General features: G+C 37.4%; 1 protein-coding gene across 3 annotated transcripts in view; it reads right to left on the bottom strand.

Annotated features, from left to right (window-relative positions):
* Positions 1-1,311: 1,311 nt before the first annotated feature.
* The window catches only part of ago3a (argonaute RISC catalytic component 3a), a 44,262-nt gene continuing 26,537 nt past the window's right edge, over positions 1,312-19,036 (bottom strand). For 2 of the 3 annotated variants that reach the window (XM_059339056.1, XM_059339058.1), the window contains exons 10-19: positions 18,038-18,181; positions 16,115-16,248; positions 14,148-14,332; positions 13,475-13,634; positions 12,335-12,425; positions 10,207-10,401; positions 9,097-9,231; positions 8,412-8,513; positions 6,765-6,964; positions 1,312-4,788 (exon numbers count right to left, since the gene is read on the bottom strand). In XM_059339056.1, the coding sequence (XP_059195039.1) occupies positions 4,680-4,788; positions 6,765-6,964; positions 8,412-8,513; positions 9,097-9,231; positions 10,207-10,401; positions 12,335-12,425; positions 13,475-13,634; positions 14,148-14,332; positions 16,115-16,248; positions 18,038-18,181 (1,455 nt within the window). In that variant the 3' untranslated portion in view covers positions 1,312-4,679. The remainder of the gene's footprint in view (positions 4,789-6,764; positions 6,965-8,411; positions 8,514-9,096; positions 9,232-10,206; positions 10,402-12,334; positions 12,426-13,474; positions 13,635-14,147; positions 14,333-16,114; positions 16,249-18,037; positions 18,182-19,036) is intronic. The other variant, XM_059339059.1, reaches the window with a different exon arrangement.

The raw sequence follows: 19,036 nt of genomic DNA, 5'->3' as shown, positions 1-19,036 counted from the left end.
ATGTGTCTGAGTGAGAGTGGCAGTCTCTAAAGTGCTGTGCTATGTTTGTCATTCGTGGGCTGGGCTGTGTCACACCACGCTAGTGTCAGCTATGAAACCCCCCCCTCCCCCGCCCCCCCCCCCAACCACCCAAACGCACATTCCACTGTACCAACGACACCATTGGTCCAAGACACTAAATGCACTAAGCGAAAGCTCAACCACAACCACATACTTGGCATATATTCTATTTCTATGTAGGTTTAACGTCTAAATACATGAAACACGAGTTTGCATTAGCCTCTCTACAAAACAAACGTGTACAGTGAGTGTGTGTGTGTAAGTGCAGCCGCTCCTGCACTGCAATGTGTTCTTGAGGAGGAGATTCTATTTCTTTGATTATTACATCTTTATCTTTCAATTTTACAGCACCATCAAGAGGAAAGGCACTTTCAGTGGACTTTTTTTCTCACTCCGTTGCTACCTTCCACTGCAAATAGAGAGCAACCGAAAATCAGGGATATTGATCGATTACTCAAAAAATGGAATAAATCGCTTCCATTTTTTTTAAAAAGGAAAGACATTGACCTTTTGGGGGTAATTTAGCTATTTTCTTCTCGACAGTTTGTGGGTACAAATGTTTGTTCTTCAGCTTCCATAAAAAGACTTTTCTGTTATTGTTAGCAATCCTAATGGAGAGCCAAAGGCCACAGCTGGCTGTAAGCCGTGAGGGTACCCTTTCGTTTCAATCAAGTCTAACAAGTCATTTTAATAGAACTGGAAGTTCCAAACAACTCTATCCCCCTCGCCGTGCAACACTGCTGAGGACAAATTGACCAAATAATTAATGTCTTCGTATCCCTCCAAGCGTTCACTTCCACAGGCCCTGAATGGTCTCTTGCTCATGTTAGGTCACTTCTCTACCAGCTGATATTTGCAAAGCAGAGCTGATGGCATTTCAGTTGTAAGCGAGGCAAACACATCTGCTATGTAAACATGTGTTCAACTGCCCTCAAGAGTGTACTTTATACACAAACTGAACATCAATTACCGACAGCAGAGACAGCGAGTTACAACTTGATTCTTGCGATCAACCTCTAGACTCGTTCGACTTCCGACAAAACCTGCCGCATAAAAGTTATTGTCGATTCCATCTAAATCACTCATACCTAGAAAGAAAACAGAAGCCACTATATCTTAACCGACCAGACCGCACTATTGTCCTTCAGCCCTAATCTTTCTCACGCCTTCCAGGGGGATTGGATGGGATTGTACGGCCGTGGAATGTAGTCCTCTGGCACAGGGGAGTAAATGTTTGGGAGCAAAGGGGAAAGAGAGCAACAATAAGCTTACAGGCTTTGTCACACCACAGATTTACCGGGAGGGTAGCTCTTTGTATTTTGCGAGCACATGAAGTGGCTCGGGTGAGGAGAGGAGTCTGAGGAAAGCAACAGAGGTTGCAATCCGACGTAAATCCCCCCGAGGCTTTAACACAAAGGAATGGGAAACTTCTAGCCATTGTTACAGTATTCTTTGATCACACGTGTCCTTGAAATGGATCAACAAGACTTTCAAAACCACATTCTTTTTCCCTCTCCGTCCTGATAAGGAGCAGGCGTCAGCACCAGTTGGAAAAAAAACAAAAAACGAGGACATTCGAGAGCAGAAACTCTGCTCAATGCATCAACCGGCTCTCCTTCTATTCTAGTATTTGTCGTCACAATAGGGATGTGACGTCTCAATACAAAGCCTTTTGGAGTACAGTATGTAATATTTTCTCTCTTGAGATCCTCCTCCCCTCTACCACAAACCTCCGACTGTACGAGCATCTACACAGAAAAAGGAGAGAAATAAGCATTCTTGCAGATTTTTTTTTTCCAAACATCAAAGCAAGAGGCGGTTTAAGTCCACATCCCTATGAATAACAGTATGACAGTCCAAACACACATCACTAGTTTTAACGACCCCACCACTGTTCACACATAAACTATAGTGACACAGGAACAAGTCAACAGTCTATTGCAATAATAAAACTTTTTGTTATTATAACTTTTTAACCATTACTTATCATGATACATTTATTACTAAGATTAATAATAATAATTAGACTACTTTTTTTTTTCTGTTAGCAAAAATAAGTGGTGTGCATTACATAATTTAAAATGTACAAATATACTTTCAATCTGGCTTTTAAAAAGGCTTTCAGACACGAGTGAAATCATGAAGGCTCAAACCCACTGGCTTCCACGCTGGAAGGACGTAGGGCCCGACATTATTCCTCACCGTCCGAGGGAACGTCCGCCAAAGTACCGTTTCTCAACGCAGATCACATCTACCTCAAACCATAGCAGTGGGACCTTCTCCCGTCCTTAAAGTGAGTGAGGTTTTCCGTTTTTTTTCTACTTCCCTACCCACCTGCTCATCCAAAAGTCTCACTTAAAGAGGTTCAGCTTCTGATTCTTATTCAGACAGAGTAGCACCACACCTGTGTTCAGTCCCGAAACACAGCTTCTTTTAGTGCAGATAACTTTTTAAAAACACCCCCCAAGACGAGCTTCAGCTGCCCAGAGGAGCGAAGTTGTGGCTACAATCCAGGTGCGCGTTTCATATCGACAACCAGCTGTTCTTCTGCTGCAAATATCGGTCACGAACTTAACTCCTCAGGCTTGTTCTGAAGCAAGTCGCAACTTTGGGGCCGGTTACATGGACAGGGATCAAAAGCCAAGTCCCAGACTCAGGTTATCAGTTAACGATGAGGCTGACTCCGTGCCCATGAAGCCGGCCTTTTAGGTACAAACACACTGTAGCAGCTGGATCCATGTCTGGTGAAGATTAAGCAAAAACACAACTCGGCCTACTTTGCTTGAACGCTGCTCCGAAGCAAAGCCAACAGCTAACACTGCTGTATAGGCAAACACAATAAATATATTGATCTTAGGATGATTTGAATGAGATGTATAGAAAAGTCAGGAGTATAAGAGGCATCGGGTGAAACTTTCTTGCTTTTACACCATCTTATGCTGTCCTTTTTTTATGGAATATGCTTCTTTTTATTATTATTTTACCCCACTGAAATAGGATCTTATGCAGCTTTTGACCATTTAACACTTAACTTCCACCAGGCACTTGAATACTACCACTTTATGGCCTTGACACTCCACTTTGCTGCCGTGAGGTGAAAACCTTTGTCACTTTATAGGAATTAAGAAAATCAGCCTCATTAGCAAACTGATGATCAGGAATTCTGAAGCTATGCCCGTTGATGATAAAGTATTCTCAAACCACAGAGGCGCATAAAATCCTTCAATTCAAGTAAAAACATGAAAATCAATCAAAACTGCAGTTGCACCATTTTAGCCCCCACAGCAAGGGCAAACTCATAAAACATGATGATCAATCAGCCCACAGAGGAGCAATACATGAAAGTGCCTAGCGAGTGGCAAACTGTTCTCCTTTCGAGGACGCTCACTTTCAAATGAAATATCTTAACTGTTCTTCTGATTCATTAAGTCCCCTAAAATCCACTTCCCTTCGTTCAACTGATTATTGCACTAGAGGAAACCATCGACGTGATCTCTATTTACCCATCATCTCAAACTCAAGAGAGGGGAAACGTGAGATAAAGCACTGAGGGAAACGAATGCATGACCACTACGAAAGATTAAAAACAATATGCGTACATGATTTAAATGATTAAAAAAAAAAATTCAGAATCATAAAATGTTTCACATAATGTAGAAGAAAAATAACAGTGTTATACTTTAAATAAAATCCATAGATGGCTGCGTTTGATATATCAGCCAATATAAACTGCCTTTTTAAATGTGACAGCTGACTGCTAAAGATAAATGATCTTATAGGACAACAACTCGTTTTGTTGTTGTGACTTTTAAAGGGGCAATTATACCTCGTCGCCAACAGGTGGCAGTGTGCTCAAAAGAACATGTTGCTTCATACAAGAAACTGGTGATTTCACACACACCCACACGCACACACACACACGCGCACACACACTGGTGAAAAGTGACAGAACAGAAGAAACAAGAGGAAAAAAGGAAAGTTAAAAGTGGCAACTGGGAGGACCTTTGGCCCAATGAAACAACTCAATTCATTAATAAATCAAACACCAACTCCATAGATTCTGACCCTTCCTCCTGGGCTCCCTCCTTTGAAACACTGGGGAGAGTCAACAGAATGTAAAAGTGCTGCTGCTCAAACTGACTTGAGGTACTGTAGATGGCAGAGGATCAGATTAGTAGACTAGAAAGAGAGACTGTGCTAAAGGAAGGGGGGGGAAAGTAAAAACAAACAAGATAAAACACCCACTAGGCCACAAGTAAAGGAGACAAACGGGGGAGAACAGATAGGAGGGGCTGTGAAAAGGGGGCCTGATAAGGGGTGAAAATAAACTAGTTGGCTGGTTTAATATTGCATAATAGTGCTGAGTTTCTCTCTTGTTTGTTTTTAAAGCAGCGTTTGCATCCTCAGTCCAGTGTGGGGGTGCCTCCTCCCCTCCCTCCTCCCTGCTTTCCTCTGCACAGTGTCAGGTCCGGATTGACTAGGCGTGTGGGGGGGTGGGGGGGGGACTTGCACATATGAGGACTCCTTGACTGGCAAGCCAGATGTGCATGGTTGTTGTGTCTGTGTGTGTCTGTGTGTTTGTAAAGGGTGGCAATGGTTGGGGTTCGGGTCAGTGGAGCTCAGGCGAAGTACATGGTCCTCAGGGTGTCGTGGTGGATCTGAACAGCTTTGGCCAGCGCCTGGGGGTCCCGACCGTTACTCTGACCAGACACATGGCTGCCCTCAGCGCTGCAGGAGAGGGAGGAGGAGAGGAGCAGTTAGGACGGGTGTCACACGATGATGTCATGCGTGCAGGAAAACTGGGCATGTTTTACATGTAACAAAAGAAATCAAAAGACCTCTCTGGAAAGAAAAAAAGCTCTTCTACGACGGCGTATTAGGGCCAAGTATGAAAAAAATTAAAAATTAAAAAATACGGGGGAGGGGGGGTTACATTTTGAGATAGATTATCAATATAATTGGCAATTATTTTAATAGCTGTCAAGTATTCAATTAATAGTCTAATAATCTTTGCAGCTCTACTCTGAAGTGTACGACGGTGTATGAGGGCCAAGTATGAATTTTTTTTAATAAAAAAATAAAAAAATGCTGTATATATGGACCCGGGGGCGGGGGTAATATTTTAAGAAAAAAATGTATTGTCTTAAATGAGTAAAGAGAAAAGGTTCATATTTAAGAAGCTGGAATGAGAGAATTTTTACTTTTCGTCTTTAAAAATGACTAAAAACGATTAATTGATTAATCTATATTAGGGCCAAGTATGAATTTTTTATTTTTATTTTTTAAACCCGGGGGCGGGGGGGGTAATATTTAGAGAAAAAAGTGACATATCTACCAGAAAAAAAAGTCACAGATTTATGAGATTAAAAGTGGTAAATTTGGGAGAAAAAAAGTAGCAGATTTATGAGAAAAAAAGTCGGAAAAATAGTGTTTTGTCTTTGTCAAGGATCCTCAATTCACCACAAACGCAGCGTGGAAAGCAACACCACATTTTAGCCTGTCTCCATGACACGTAAAAACGCATCACATGAGGTGATGGTACTACATCAGCACATTTCATTTGTTTCTACCCGCAGGATGTCTACTACTTTCCATGACTCACTCTGTTTTGGGTGTTTTATCAGAGTGATGGTTTATGAGTGATCCGACTGTGCGCTCCCCTCCAGCCTGTCTTTTCGACCCTATTCTGCTCCTAGCTTGACAGTCACAGTGCGTAAAGTTCATTTAAGCTTTTTTCATAGCAGCATGTTTATTGTTCCCAGCCTTCATTCCTCACGGGCATTCTCATGTGATGCGTTTTTACGCGTGCCATGGTGGCCAAGCCTGCTTTCCGGGCGGCGTCTGTGGCGAATTAAGGTTCCTTGACAAAGACAAAACACAATTTTTTCAACTTTTTTTTCCTCAAAAATCTGACATTTTTCTTGCAGATTTGCCACTTTAAATCTGGTAAATCTGCTACTTTTTTTCTCGAAGATTTGCCACTTTTAATCTGGTAAATCTGCAACTTTTTCATGTAGATTTGCCACTTTACATCTCGTAAAACTGCGACATTGTTCTTGCAGATTTGCCACTTTAAATCTTGCAAATCTGCTACTTTTTTTCTCGAAGATTTGCCACTTTTAATCTGGTAAATCTGCGACTTTTTCATGTAGATTCGCCACTTTATTCTCGTAAATTTGCGACTTTTTTCTCGAAATTAAAAATTTGAATTTAATTTTGCTTATTTAATTATCCGTATTATTATTATGTGCTTATGTAATTATCTTATTGTTTAAAGACTGACTATAATTGACATTGTTAGCTTTTTAATGCTTTTCAAGCTGTTCAACTGTTGAATATGGGGAGTTGTTACCTATAATATTGGTTACAAGTGAGAGTTTTATTTGCATGTACTTTAAATGCTATTTCAAAGCATTTTCTACCACCAAAACGTGCTCGTTTCAAGTATTACTGGCTTATTGTAATGTTACCATAGTTGGGCTTTTCAAGCCACAATTGCTCAAAATAAGTATATTTGGATTTCTTTCAACATATCATTGGTTTTTCCAGTGCCTACATATTTTTTTACTTGTTTAAAGAATTCATACAAAGAAACATTTATTTAAATTTACTGCACTAGCAGATATTACTTGTTTCAAGCATGTATTTGCTTAATTGTAGTTATTTATTTCTTATTTTTTGTCAGGTTTTTTTGCAGTGCTCACCTGTCATGTTCTTTGTCCACCAGATGGTAGCGGGCACGGAAGGCCACCAGGTGGGCGTAGTAGGCTGGCGCAGGGATGGAGACTGAGCGGGTACAGCGCACGTAGGTGTGGCACAACTGGTAGGTGAGCAGCTGGAACTCGTCAGCGGTAAAACAATTGTCGTCCCACAGTACATGGTAGTGGGAGGGCCGACTGGTGCCCTGAAAGAAGGGGAGTAAATGATACATTTGGATTATTATTATTGGACATTATTATTATTGGTTTTAAGATATGTTATTGCTATTTAAAGGTAATTGATTTAGTCGATAGGAATACAGTCATGGAAAATATTATTAGACCACCTGTGATATAATGATAACAACAAAAATAGCTCATAAGAGTTTAACTTAAGAGTTGATATCTAGACATTTTCCATGGTTTTCTTGAGAATGATTTTGATTTAGTGGTGCTATAACAATAAACTTAACATTTTTCGTCTTATGCTTTATAATTTTTTATGCTTTTTTAGAAATTATTCTCCTCGACTCTGTGTGTCCAGAGGAATTTGTCAATTTAAGAAACACCCATTTGCACCAAGAATGATTTTTTAAATATTTTAAATTCCCATTTTCTGCCATTTTCCATGGTTTTCTTGATAATAACCAAAATCATTATCAAGAAAACCATGGGAAATGTCTCGATATCAACTGTTAAATTAAACTCTTATGAGCTATTTTTGTCGTTATCATTACATTTATCTAAACAAATGTACCTTTAGTTGTACGAGGCATTAAAATGAACAAGAAATTGAAGAAAACAAGGGTCTAATAATTGTTGCCGTGACTGTTTATGGATGTATACTTGTGTTTTTTTTTATACAGACCTACTGTGCAGTTAATCATATGAATTCATAGTTCAAAGACAAGAAAACTCCACTGTAAAAATGTTTTCATTAAATAATCTGTTAATAAAAAAAATATTTTGGAATATGCTCTTATATTTTGATTTTGAAGTGAACTACAAGTCCGAGCTACGGAGCCAAAAACTACTCAAACATACAGTTTCAATTTAAATTATGACTCGTTTAAGTGAAGAAATTACTGCAAGGCAAACTCAGAATTTTGTGCCAGCTGTTCAATTCAGTTTAGTTGTACCAGGCATTAAAATGAACAAGAAATTAAAGAAAAACTGTGGTCTAATAATTTTTTCAGGACTGTATGCTTCAGAGAACAGAAATAATAAGTGCTGTTGCAGAACCTTAATGTCCTAGTTCTAACACTTTTCAGTCTTTCAAAAGAAGTGAGGAAGTTAAAATAGATAGTGAGCTGGAAGGCAGAAGTCTTGCAGAATCTTGTGTCCCGTTTTCTGCAGCTGAATGGTGTAAATTTCAGTGAGGAGTGGTAGCTCCTGGCGTATAATTTTTTCGATGCAGTTGGCAGGACTTTGTCAGTTCCTGGGGATCTAACTAAATAATTACAGGAAAGCGAAAAAAAATGAGGAGCATTTCCCCTCGTCGTCTCTCGCAACCATTTTATTCCTGAATCCGGTTGCACAGCTCTGTAAAAAGCACATAGTCTTCAGGCTTTAGATTTTAGTGAAGGAGAGAGTGATGAAATCCTGCTGGAAAAGGCAGCAGGCTCGGGCAAAAATACAAGAGGTTGGTCTGACCTGTATTCCAGCGTGACTGCAGAGGTAAAAGTCAAACTCGTAGGGATGTGTGATGTCCGTATCCACGGTGGTACCAGCAGGAATGTTTCCACTACGTCCAACCTGACAAAAGAAAAGTTAAGTTAGTTGCTGCTAATACCCTTTCACCATTTCCTCCCCCTTAAAAACAACAAGATGCAGGAAAATAGCAGCTGAAAACAAAGCTTTAAAAGCACTAAATGATGGCAGGAAGCAGAAAGTGTAATCACAAAAAAAAAAAGGACTAGTTGATGGAGCGAGCCAGGCGAAGGTTTACCAAGTGCTTCCCAATCAACCAATTAAAAGCCTAATGCTCTAGAGAGCCATAATGCTCTGCACTGAAAATAAGGTTGTTACTAACGGAGTCTTACTCTAGGGGCCTTGAGTGCCACTCCAGAGCTCTCGGTTTGTACTGGGCCCTAATGCTTTAATCGAATGTAATTACAGGGGTTAGGAGGGTGAACAGACCAATTGACAACAAAAGGTAATTAAGGAAGCCCATTTCGAGTACTTAACATGCTGGCACAGAGCATAAAAAAAGAATATGGACTAACACATAACAAACTGTACTCCCTTTAATGGGCACCATCGCTGTGTCATACTTAAAGAGAGCCAGAGTGTGTGTGTGTGTGTGTGTGTGTGTGTGTGTGTTTGTGTGGGGACTCACTCTCTCGTTGCGGTCGGCACAGAAGAGGCGTGTATGGTGGCGTTTTTGCACAACAATGTAGGTGATGCCTGGCTGGTACTCCTTCTCCAGGCTGATACAGGCCTCACGAATGGCCAGCAGCTCATAATACAGCACCTGAAGAAGAAGAAGAAAAAGGGAGAAGAAAGAAAAATGTTCATAGAAAAACCTCTCTCAACAATATTCTTCATTCACTGTAAAATAAATATTCTTCCTAATTCATGGTGTCCTATCATACAGTCATGGAAAAAATGATTAGACCCTTGTTTTCTTCAATTTCTTGTTCATTTTAATACTCTAAAGGTACATTTGTTTGGACAAATATAATGATAACAACAAAAATAGCTGATAAGAGTTTAATTTAAGAGCTGATATCTAGACATTTTCCATGATTTTCTTTAGAATGATTTTGGTTTAGTGGTGCTATAACAATAAACTTAACATTTTTCGTCTAATGCTTTAGAATTTTTTATGCTTTTTAAAAATGATTCTCCTCGACTGTGTGTCCAGAGGAATTTGTCCATTTAAGCAACACCCATTTGCACCAAGACTGATTTTTTAAATATTTTAAAACATTTTCCACGGTTTTCTTAATAACCAAAATCATTATCAAGGAAAACATGGAAACTGTCTAGATATCAACTCTTAAATTAAACTCTTGTGAGATATTTTTGTTGTTTTCATTATATTTGTCCAAACAAATGTACCTCGAGTTGTACCAGGCAATAAAATGAACAAGAAATTGAAGAAAACAAGGGTCTAATAATTGTTGCCATGACTGTTAATGGATGTATACTGTTTTTATACAAACCTACTGTGCAACTCCACTCTAAAATGTTTTTCATTAAATAATCTGTTAATAAAAAACATCTTTGGTATATGCTCTTAAATTTTCATTTTGAAGTGAACTACAAGTCTGAGCTACGGAGCCAAAAACTACTCAAACATACAGTTTTTATCTAAAACATCTGAATTATGACTCATTTAAGTAAAGAAATAACTGCAAGGCAAACTCAGAATTTTGTGCCTGCTGTTCAATTCACTCTGTGACTCATGCCAAAATTGTTTTGTGAGAGAAAAGTGGGCGCTGACCTGTCTGAACTGGCCTTCTGAAACTCCATCCCTGTAGAAAATGATCCTGGTGGGCTTGTAGCGGGTTGACTTGTAGAACTGGATGAGCAATTCTCGCACCATGGAGGCCAGGTCCTGGATGACCTCCTGCCTGGGCCTCTGGACCCGCACAGTGGCACAGTACCTGCTGGGGTGGGCGTCCATACTGCCTACCACCTGGAAGAGAGGGAGGGGTGGTGGCGACAGATTGAACGAGGTCAGTAAGAGATACTAATCATAAAGGAAATAAATCCAACCAATAGGTCAGCTGTAAACAGAGCAGTAAGAGGTGGACGTAGACATTGTGGATTAGGGTTCTGAAGCCTAGAGTTTGGCATCTTTGTGTCGTCACCGTGTTGGTTGTTTTGGAGCCAGAAGTGACAATATTTGGAGGAGAGGGTGACTTCCTTCTCTTTCTTTACAAAGTAAGTGTTGCAACTGAATGTCGTGTTTAATCACTTAGGCCTGTCACAATAACATTTTTTAGGAAGATACATTTTCCCAGAAACAATAAAGATTCTATAATACGGTTATTTCCCCAGAAATAAAGATTCTAAAATACGGTATCTTCCCAGAAACAAAGATTCTATAATACGGTATCTCCCGATAATATGGTATCTCCCCAGATAATACGGGATCTCCCCAGAAATAAAGATTCTATAATACGGTATCTCCCCAGAAATAAAGATTCTATAATACGGTATCTCCCCAGAAACAATAAAGATTCTATAATACGGTATCTCCCCAGAAATAAAGATTCTATAATATGGTATCTCCCCAGGAACAATAAAGATTCTATAATATGGTATCTCCCCAGATAATACGGTATCTCCCCAGAAACAATAAAGATTCTATAATATAGTATCTTCCCAGAAACAATAAAGATTCTATGATACGGTATCTCCCGATAATACGGTATCTCCCCAGAAACAATACAGATTCTATAATACGGTGTCTCCCAAGATAATACGGTATCTCCCCAGAAATAAAGATTCTATAATACGGTATCTTCCCAGAAACAATAAAGATTCTATAATACGGTATCTCCCGATAATATGGTATCTCCCCAGAAATAAAGATTCTATAATACGGTATCTCCCGACTGTGTAGAATGTTATGTGAGGGGTTTGATCTCGATAAACTATAGTATCGTTGTATCGATGTTGTTTTAGTTTTATGACGATATGAGAGCATAATAAGTACATCCTTTTCCACAGCAATGACTTTTTAAATCTTGAGAATATTAACCATTGGATTTGAAATGTGGAAAAGAAATATTAAAATATCCAAGATAAATAAAACGTAAATAAATAAACTACAACCAAAACCAATAAAAAATAGACTTTAAGGCTCTGTTAACAATAAATTACACTGAGATAAACTATGTTATTTTAATAATAAAATATAATACATAAACAGCTGGAAAGGCTGCTTGGGAAATATAGTTTTTTTCAGCAAATCATTCTGCCTGTCAAACATTTGCAGCATTACTTTAAATACAAAAAAGCACAAAAAGTCACTCATGTAAACGAGAACATATTGAGTCCAGAAAAAAACTATCGTGTCCATTTTTATATATCGAACAATCAGTCAATATAGTAATTATCGTGACAGGCGTAGAATTAATCAACAGCCGACTCTGTAGAGTCTTTTAGGACAACTGAACACCGTTTTAGGCGGCCAAAAATAACTTTCATGAGCTAAAAACACACTCCCTTAAACAAATTTACAGCAATTTAAAAGTACACAGTGCACCGTGGTTGTGACTTGGCAATCACAAGGTAGCACCGCCCTAAAGCATACCCTACTTTATCATCTATTTTACTCTAAATCACCATCATTTTCAAAATTAACATCATGCTTTATTGAATAACTGACCTGAACGTAGCAATTGAGAACATAACCTCATTATAAAAATGTTTACTGAGGTGATAAATCAAGTGAGAAGTAGGGTCATTTTCTCATAGACTTCCATACAATCAAGACTTTTTTTGAGTCGCCCCCTGCTGGTCGTTGGAAAGAATGCATGTTTAAGGCGCTTCCACATTGGCTTCACTTTTTTTCAGGGCCGGAAGTTTCCAGTTGAGTATAAAATGAAGATGAAACTCACTGCAGCAATTGAAGGCTTCTTCCCATCTCCAGCAGGTGGATGTGTAACATCTGCTCCCAAGAAGATAACTGGCTGCTGAAACACTGATGGTCTATTGATTGAGAGACATGTTCGTTACTATGGTGTGTATGTGTGGTTGTTTTCTGTGTACGTCATATCACTTATATAACTTGCATACATGTGAAAAAATTATTAGACCACTCTTTTCCTTCAATTTCTTGTTCATTTTAATGCCTGGTACAACTAAATGTACATTTGTTTGGACAAATAAAATGATAACAACAAAAATAGCTCAAAAGAGTTTAATTTTAGGGCAGATATGTAGCCATTTTCCATCTTTTTCGTAATAATAACCAAAATCATTATCTGAAAAACCGTGAGAAATAGCTAGATTTAGATTTTTTTCCATGACTGTAGCTTTATTTAAGAATATTTAACATTATTATACATGATATATGCAATTTATTACATATTTACCAGTTTAAGAAGGGAAAACTTAAAAAGTAAAGCACAAAAAAATATAAATTAATTTTACATTTTTGAAATTTTATTTCATTTTAAATAAAGAATAAATAAATATATAATAAATAGCGGTCGGCACACTATTTCTGAATCTTACCAAGCATTGTTTTTCTGCCTTTTGTAATGTGTAAAAAAACCCAAAATCATTATCAAGAAAACCATGAAACATAGCTAGATTTAGATGTTAGATTAGATGATAAACTGTCAAGTAGACTGTCAAAATAAGATGCCTTAAATAAAATATACAAGAACCCTTATTCTTCTTTAAAATAATTCTTAAAATATGCAATCATTAAGATTTAATAAAGTGTATATGATGGAAAATGTCTAGATATCAGCTCTTAAATTAAACTTTTATGACCTATTTTTGTTGTTATCATTATATTTGTCCAATCAATTGTACCTTTAGTTGTACCAGCCATTAAAATGAACAAGAAATTGGAGAAAACAACGGTGGTCTAATATTTTTTTCCATGACTGTATTGTGATATTCTGACACAAAAATGTTGCTCCAGGAAGCCACCATCACTAGAGTAGAGCAGCAGCATATAGATATAGATAGATAGATTCCATAGATACTTTATGTACTATATGTGAGGAGAAGAGAGGAGGACTGACCGTTGGTGAGGCACCAGGATGTTGTTGATGCCTCCCAGCTTCACATTGATTTTGAGGCAGAGGTTGGAGAGGGTCTGAGGGGACGTCTTCACCACGTTCTTCACCTGGACACACTGCGTGGCCATGCCCAACAGGGTGTCTCCCACACGCTTTACCTCGGCTGTGGGTGGTTACAAATAGTGAGAAAAGAGGAAACAGTTTTATCATTATTTGGATTATAAAAATACATAATTCTAATATTATTATTTTTGGTCATTTTGTTTCTTCTTTAAGTAATTTAGCTTTTTTCTGTCATTTTGTGTCTTTTTTGGTCATTTTATGTCTTTTTTGGGTCATTTTGTGTCTTTTTTCTGTCGTTTTGTGTCTTTTTTGGTCATTTTGTGTCTTTTTTTAAATAATTTTGTGTCTTTTTAAGGGTCATTTTGTTTCTTCTTTAAGTAATTTTGTTTTTTTTCTGTCATTGTGTGTCTATTTTAAATAATTTTGTCTTTTTTGGTAATTTTGTGTCTTTTTTGGTAATTTTGTGTCTTTTTTTGGTCATTTTGTGTCTTTTTAAAAAAAAGTAATTTAGTTTTTTTCTGTCATTTTGTGTCTTTTTTTGGTCATTTTGACACTGCCTCCAGCGGCCCCCAGGTAATTTGAGTTTGAAACCCGTTTTAAGCAGTTTTCTAACCGTAGACAGGAGTCTTTCCCGGCAGAATGACGATGATGAGCTGAAGTCCAGCATAGGTGTTCTTCAGGTGTCTGAACATGGGCTCCACGCTGTCCGCTCCCTGGGCGTATTTACAGAAACATGGCTGGCCCTGGATGGGCATCCCAGCGTCCTTAGAGATCTTACGCAGCTGGTCCGTGAAACCCCTGCACAAGGAAGAAGCAGGAGGTCAGTGTAGGAACCAATACAACTACAATCAAAGCTGCAAGCTTGTGCCTATGGTTATGGACAGCTGCAAAAATTTTACATTTTGAAATATGCTTAATATAGCCAGACAGATTTATTAGTTGACAGATACGGATACACCTTTGATAGGTCAATACCTGCTGATAATATCCATCAGTATAGGCACACATGTTGTCCGATTTGCACCAATATGAAAATTTTTTAACACATTACAAAAGGCAGAAAAACGATGCTTGGTAGGATTCAGAAATAGTGTGCCCACTGCCATTTATTATATTTTTATTTATTCTTTATTTAAAATGATCTGCAACTGACTGGCGCCCAACATACAGTGCTGATGTTTATTTAGGCATTTAAAAAAAAATGTTATGCTTTATTTTTTCCAGTTTTCCTTCCTAAAACTGGTCAATAATGTAATAAATTGCATGTATCTAGCTATTTTTCATGGTTTTCTTGATAATGATTTTGGTTATTATCAAGAAAACCATGGAAAATGTCTAGATATCAGTTCTTAAATTAAACTCTTATGAGCTATTTTTTTGTTATCATTATATTTGTCCAAACAAAAGTACCTTTAGTTGTACCAGGCATTAAAATGAACAAGAAATTGAAGTGAATTGAATTGAATCTTTAATAAAGCTTTTTGTTAAAGAAAGCCTTCTGAGTACCGATGGATTGTCATGACTGTGCAAAAGTTGACGTACAATCCAATAGATCAGGTCATTTATCATTCCAGCTCAAAAATTCACTACATCTGCTGCCATATTGGTAATAAGTGAATTTTCTCCCCTCTAAAATCTGTATCAGTAACCATTTATTTTATTATCCTACAATACAAAATCGAATTTAAGTGAATCACTGCATTTTCCCATGCAGCATAAGGCAGTCTGTTAGAAAAATAAAGGCTTTTAAACTTTCATGAATATACTAAATCCTCATTGAATGCACAGTGAGAAGAGAATCTCAGAAAAGGATTTTTAAAAACCTATTCAGTTTATATATTTTTTTCCATAGAAAAAATGCGGTTATCTATAGTCAGATTGCAAGAGAAATACAGTAAAATAGGAAATACCAGTTTGCCTTGTATACAGTACAGGCCAAAAGTTTGGACACACCTTCTCATTCAATGCGTTTCCTTTATTTTCATGACTAAACTATTAATGAACACATGTGGAATTATGTACTTAACAAAAAAGTGTGAAATAACTGAAAACATGTCTTATATTCTAGTAAGCAAAGGGTGGCTACTTTGAGGAATCTAAAATACAAGACATGTTTTCAGTTATTTCACACTTTTTTGTTAAGTACATAATTCCATATGTGTTCATTAATAGTTTTGATGCCTTCAGTGAGAATCTACAATGTAAATAGTCGTGAAAAGAAAGAAAACGCATTGAATGAGAAGGTGTGTGTCCAAACTTTTGGCCTGTACTGTATATGTTTGTCTGTTTACCCTATGTTTTGTTATTTACTTTGTGAATATACACCTTGAAAAAAAAGGAGAAAAAAATGCAAGGTAAAATATTGTAAAGAAAACGAAATGACTGATTATGTTTGTGAAAGGAAGAAGCCTTGCAATAAAGTATTAGAGAAATATAGTAAGAATTTCAAGCATTTACAAGCACTTAATCCAAAATCCAAGCCCTTTTCAAACCCTGAAATTCAACATTAAAATCCAAGCATTTTCAAGGATTTCAAGCACCCGTACGAACCCTGTAAAAAACATTTACAAATAATCATACTTTAGTATTTCTTCCCGACACTGCCTCTGTGTGGCGAAGCAGGCGATGGCCCACATCTTGATCTCCACCCCGGTGTGGAACTGCTTCCCCCTCATGTCCCACACCCCGTGGCTGGGCGTGGCTACGGTGCGGTTCTGAAACAACATTGCAGTCTCACCACATGTACTCATGATTATGTGGGCAAACACTCACATTCATACTGTTCATACAGACTCACTCTTAGACAGGCAGGAAGACAAGTGTGCACTCACTCACATACACACACACACACACACACACACACACACACACACACACACACACACACACACAAGTACACACTTACTTTCTGAAAACCCACAGAACCCACACACACCCTTCATCCATACCAAAATGTATTAAAACACTCATTTTTATACATAAATTCACACTTTGAAAGGAATACAAAACATGTCAGTCAAAGAAACATGCATTTGCAAAAAGTTGTGTTCTGTGCTCACCAGAGAAACATTTAACCTTCAAATCAATTCATTTAGATTTTATATCATCAAGTTGAATGTTATGGCAAAGGCAGCATGAAGCACTATGTGATGGAATCTACAGCTGCATCTCAATACAATAGAATATCATTAAAAAGTTTATTCCCACTAGTTAAAGTCAACTAGCTCCAACCAAGTATTGAGTCATATAGATGGACATACTTTTCAGAGGCCAACATTTCCATATTAAATATACTTTTTAAAATTGGTCTTTTGTAATATATATTTTTTGAGACACTGAATTTTAGGTCTTCATTAAATGTAAGCCATAATCATTATAATTAGAAGAAATTAAATAAATTAAGACATGAAATGTTTCATTCTGTGTGTAATGGATCTACAGTCATGGAAAAAAATATTAGACCACCCTTGCTTTCTCCTTGCTTTCTTGTTTATTTTAATGCCTGGTACAACTAAAGGTACATTTGTTTGGAAAAATATAATGACAACAACAAAAATAGCTCATAAGAGTTTAATTGAAGAGCTGATATCTAGACATTTTCCATGGTTTTCTTGATAATGATTTTGGTTATTATCAAGGAAACCATGGAAAATGTCTAGATATCAACTCTTAAATTAAACTCTTATGAGCCATTTTTGTTGTTTTAAATGAACAAGAAAACAATGGTCTTATATTTTTTTCCATGGCTTTATATAATGTATATCATTTCCACTTTTTGAATTGAATTACCGACTTAAATAAACTTTTCTATGATATTCTACTTTATTGAGATGCACCTGTATAATATGTATTAAGATGCTATTGTGTGTGTGTGGGTGTGTGTGTGGGTGTGTGTGTGTGTGTGTGTGTGTGTGTGTGTGTGTGTGTGTATAGTTTGTAACAAAGTGTGCATAAATATTTCATAGTTCTCACTAATAGTACATTTAAATGTATAATAGTATTATGTGATGTGTGTCTCCTTAACAGACAGATGTTAATAATCAATGTGATTCAGTCTCAGTAAGTTGCTTCTTTTTGCATATTTGAAAAAAGTCTTTAACCCACCCACTTTTTGACTTCATGAGAGAAACATTAACATTAGGGAATTTCTGGCAAAGGATACAGTACATAAATTAGAAGCAATCCAATCATGATTTGGACAATCTTGTTTGTTTTGTTTTTTTTAATTAAAAATGTCTTTGACAGACAAGAATGTTTTCTTCTCTGCTTTGTCATTCTCAAAAATACATAAAATTCACAAAGGAATAGCCTTCTCTTTAAGGTGGAATCAAAGTTTACATTACTGAGACTCAACCACAAAAAAAGCCAAAAAGACTGACATGATGAAGTACAAACAGAAGCCAGTTGAGTTAGTTCCCCTTAGAGACAGCGGAGTAAAGGCTGAGGAAGGGGAGAGCGTGTCAGACAAACAGAGAGAATGGGCGTGATTTAAAGGAAGGGTACCATAAAGTGCTCTGTGCTCACCCTGCCGCCGTACTGCAGCATGGGGGCGGGTAGCACTCGCCCCGTCACGTGGGCCATCTCGTCGCGCACCTTAAACTGGAATTCCTGCACAAAGGGGTCTGCCTCATAGTTGGCACTGCGCACCTGCAGAGAAAAGGGAAGATTGGACACAGAGTCAGGCCGTGGTAGGGAATGACAGCATGCGTAAAGACCATAGTTATAGTGATGTTGGACGGTTTTTGGAAAGGTTTATTGAAGTGAAGTGGAAGGCTGGCATTTAACTTAACCCTTTATTATTTTCTCTTAGGTTATCAAGTTTACTGATATACTGTATGTTTTATGTGGTAATTATAGTATTGTAATAGTACTGCGATATTTTGCGTGACAATAATATATCGATTCAAGTATTGATATTTAGTGTTCCGGCGGGCTTTCAGTATTTTTGCTTTTATTGTTTTTTCTTCTGGATTACGTAGTGGGCTCACTTTTAGGAAATATACTGGAGACTATAGGCACCATGTACATCAGGATATTGTGTTTGTTCATTAAATCAATTCATAATTAATTCTTATTAACGTCATCCACCCTGTTATTGTCTTGTGTATTTGTATAATTTCTCATTTTACTTCAATACGACAGCTGGGGGTGACTGAGACCCCTTTTTCTTCTTCTCCCTTTTCTTTTATTGCTGCTTTAAGAAAAAGTTTAGCGGTTCGAACATAAAATATATTGTCTTTGTACAGTTTTTTAGTTTATTATATGTCAAAAAACAATGCGATCCTTTAGCTAATCCTTTTTATTTATGTTTTGGACAACATCCCACCTTTCTGGGAATTGTGGTTGCCTGATTCTGAACCAAAGGGCAGCAGCAGTTCAGTGGGCATAAGATCACAAACCTTGTGCCATCATTGTTTGAGAGAGACCTTATGTCCATGCTGGACACTCTAATGAGACATTGCTTTACTTTCTGGTGTTTGTGTAGGTAGGCCAGTCACAATA

This window comes from Centropristis striata, chromosome 8 (assembly GCF_030273125.1).
Source record: "Centropristis striata isolate RG_2023a ecotype Rhode Island chromosome 8, C.striata_1.0, whole genome shotgun sequence".
NCBI classification, from domain to species: domain Eukaryota; kingdom Metazoa; phylum Chordata; class Actinopteri; order Perciformes; family Serranidae; genus Centropristis; species Centropristis striata.
This window is presented reverse-complemented; position numbering and strand designations above follow the sequence as displayed.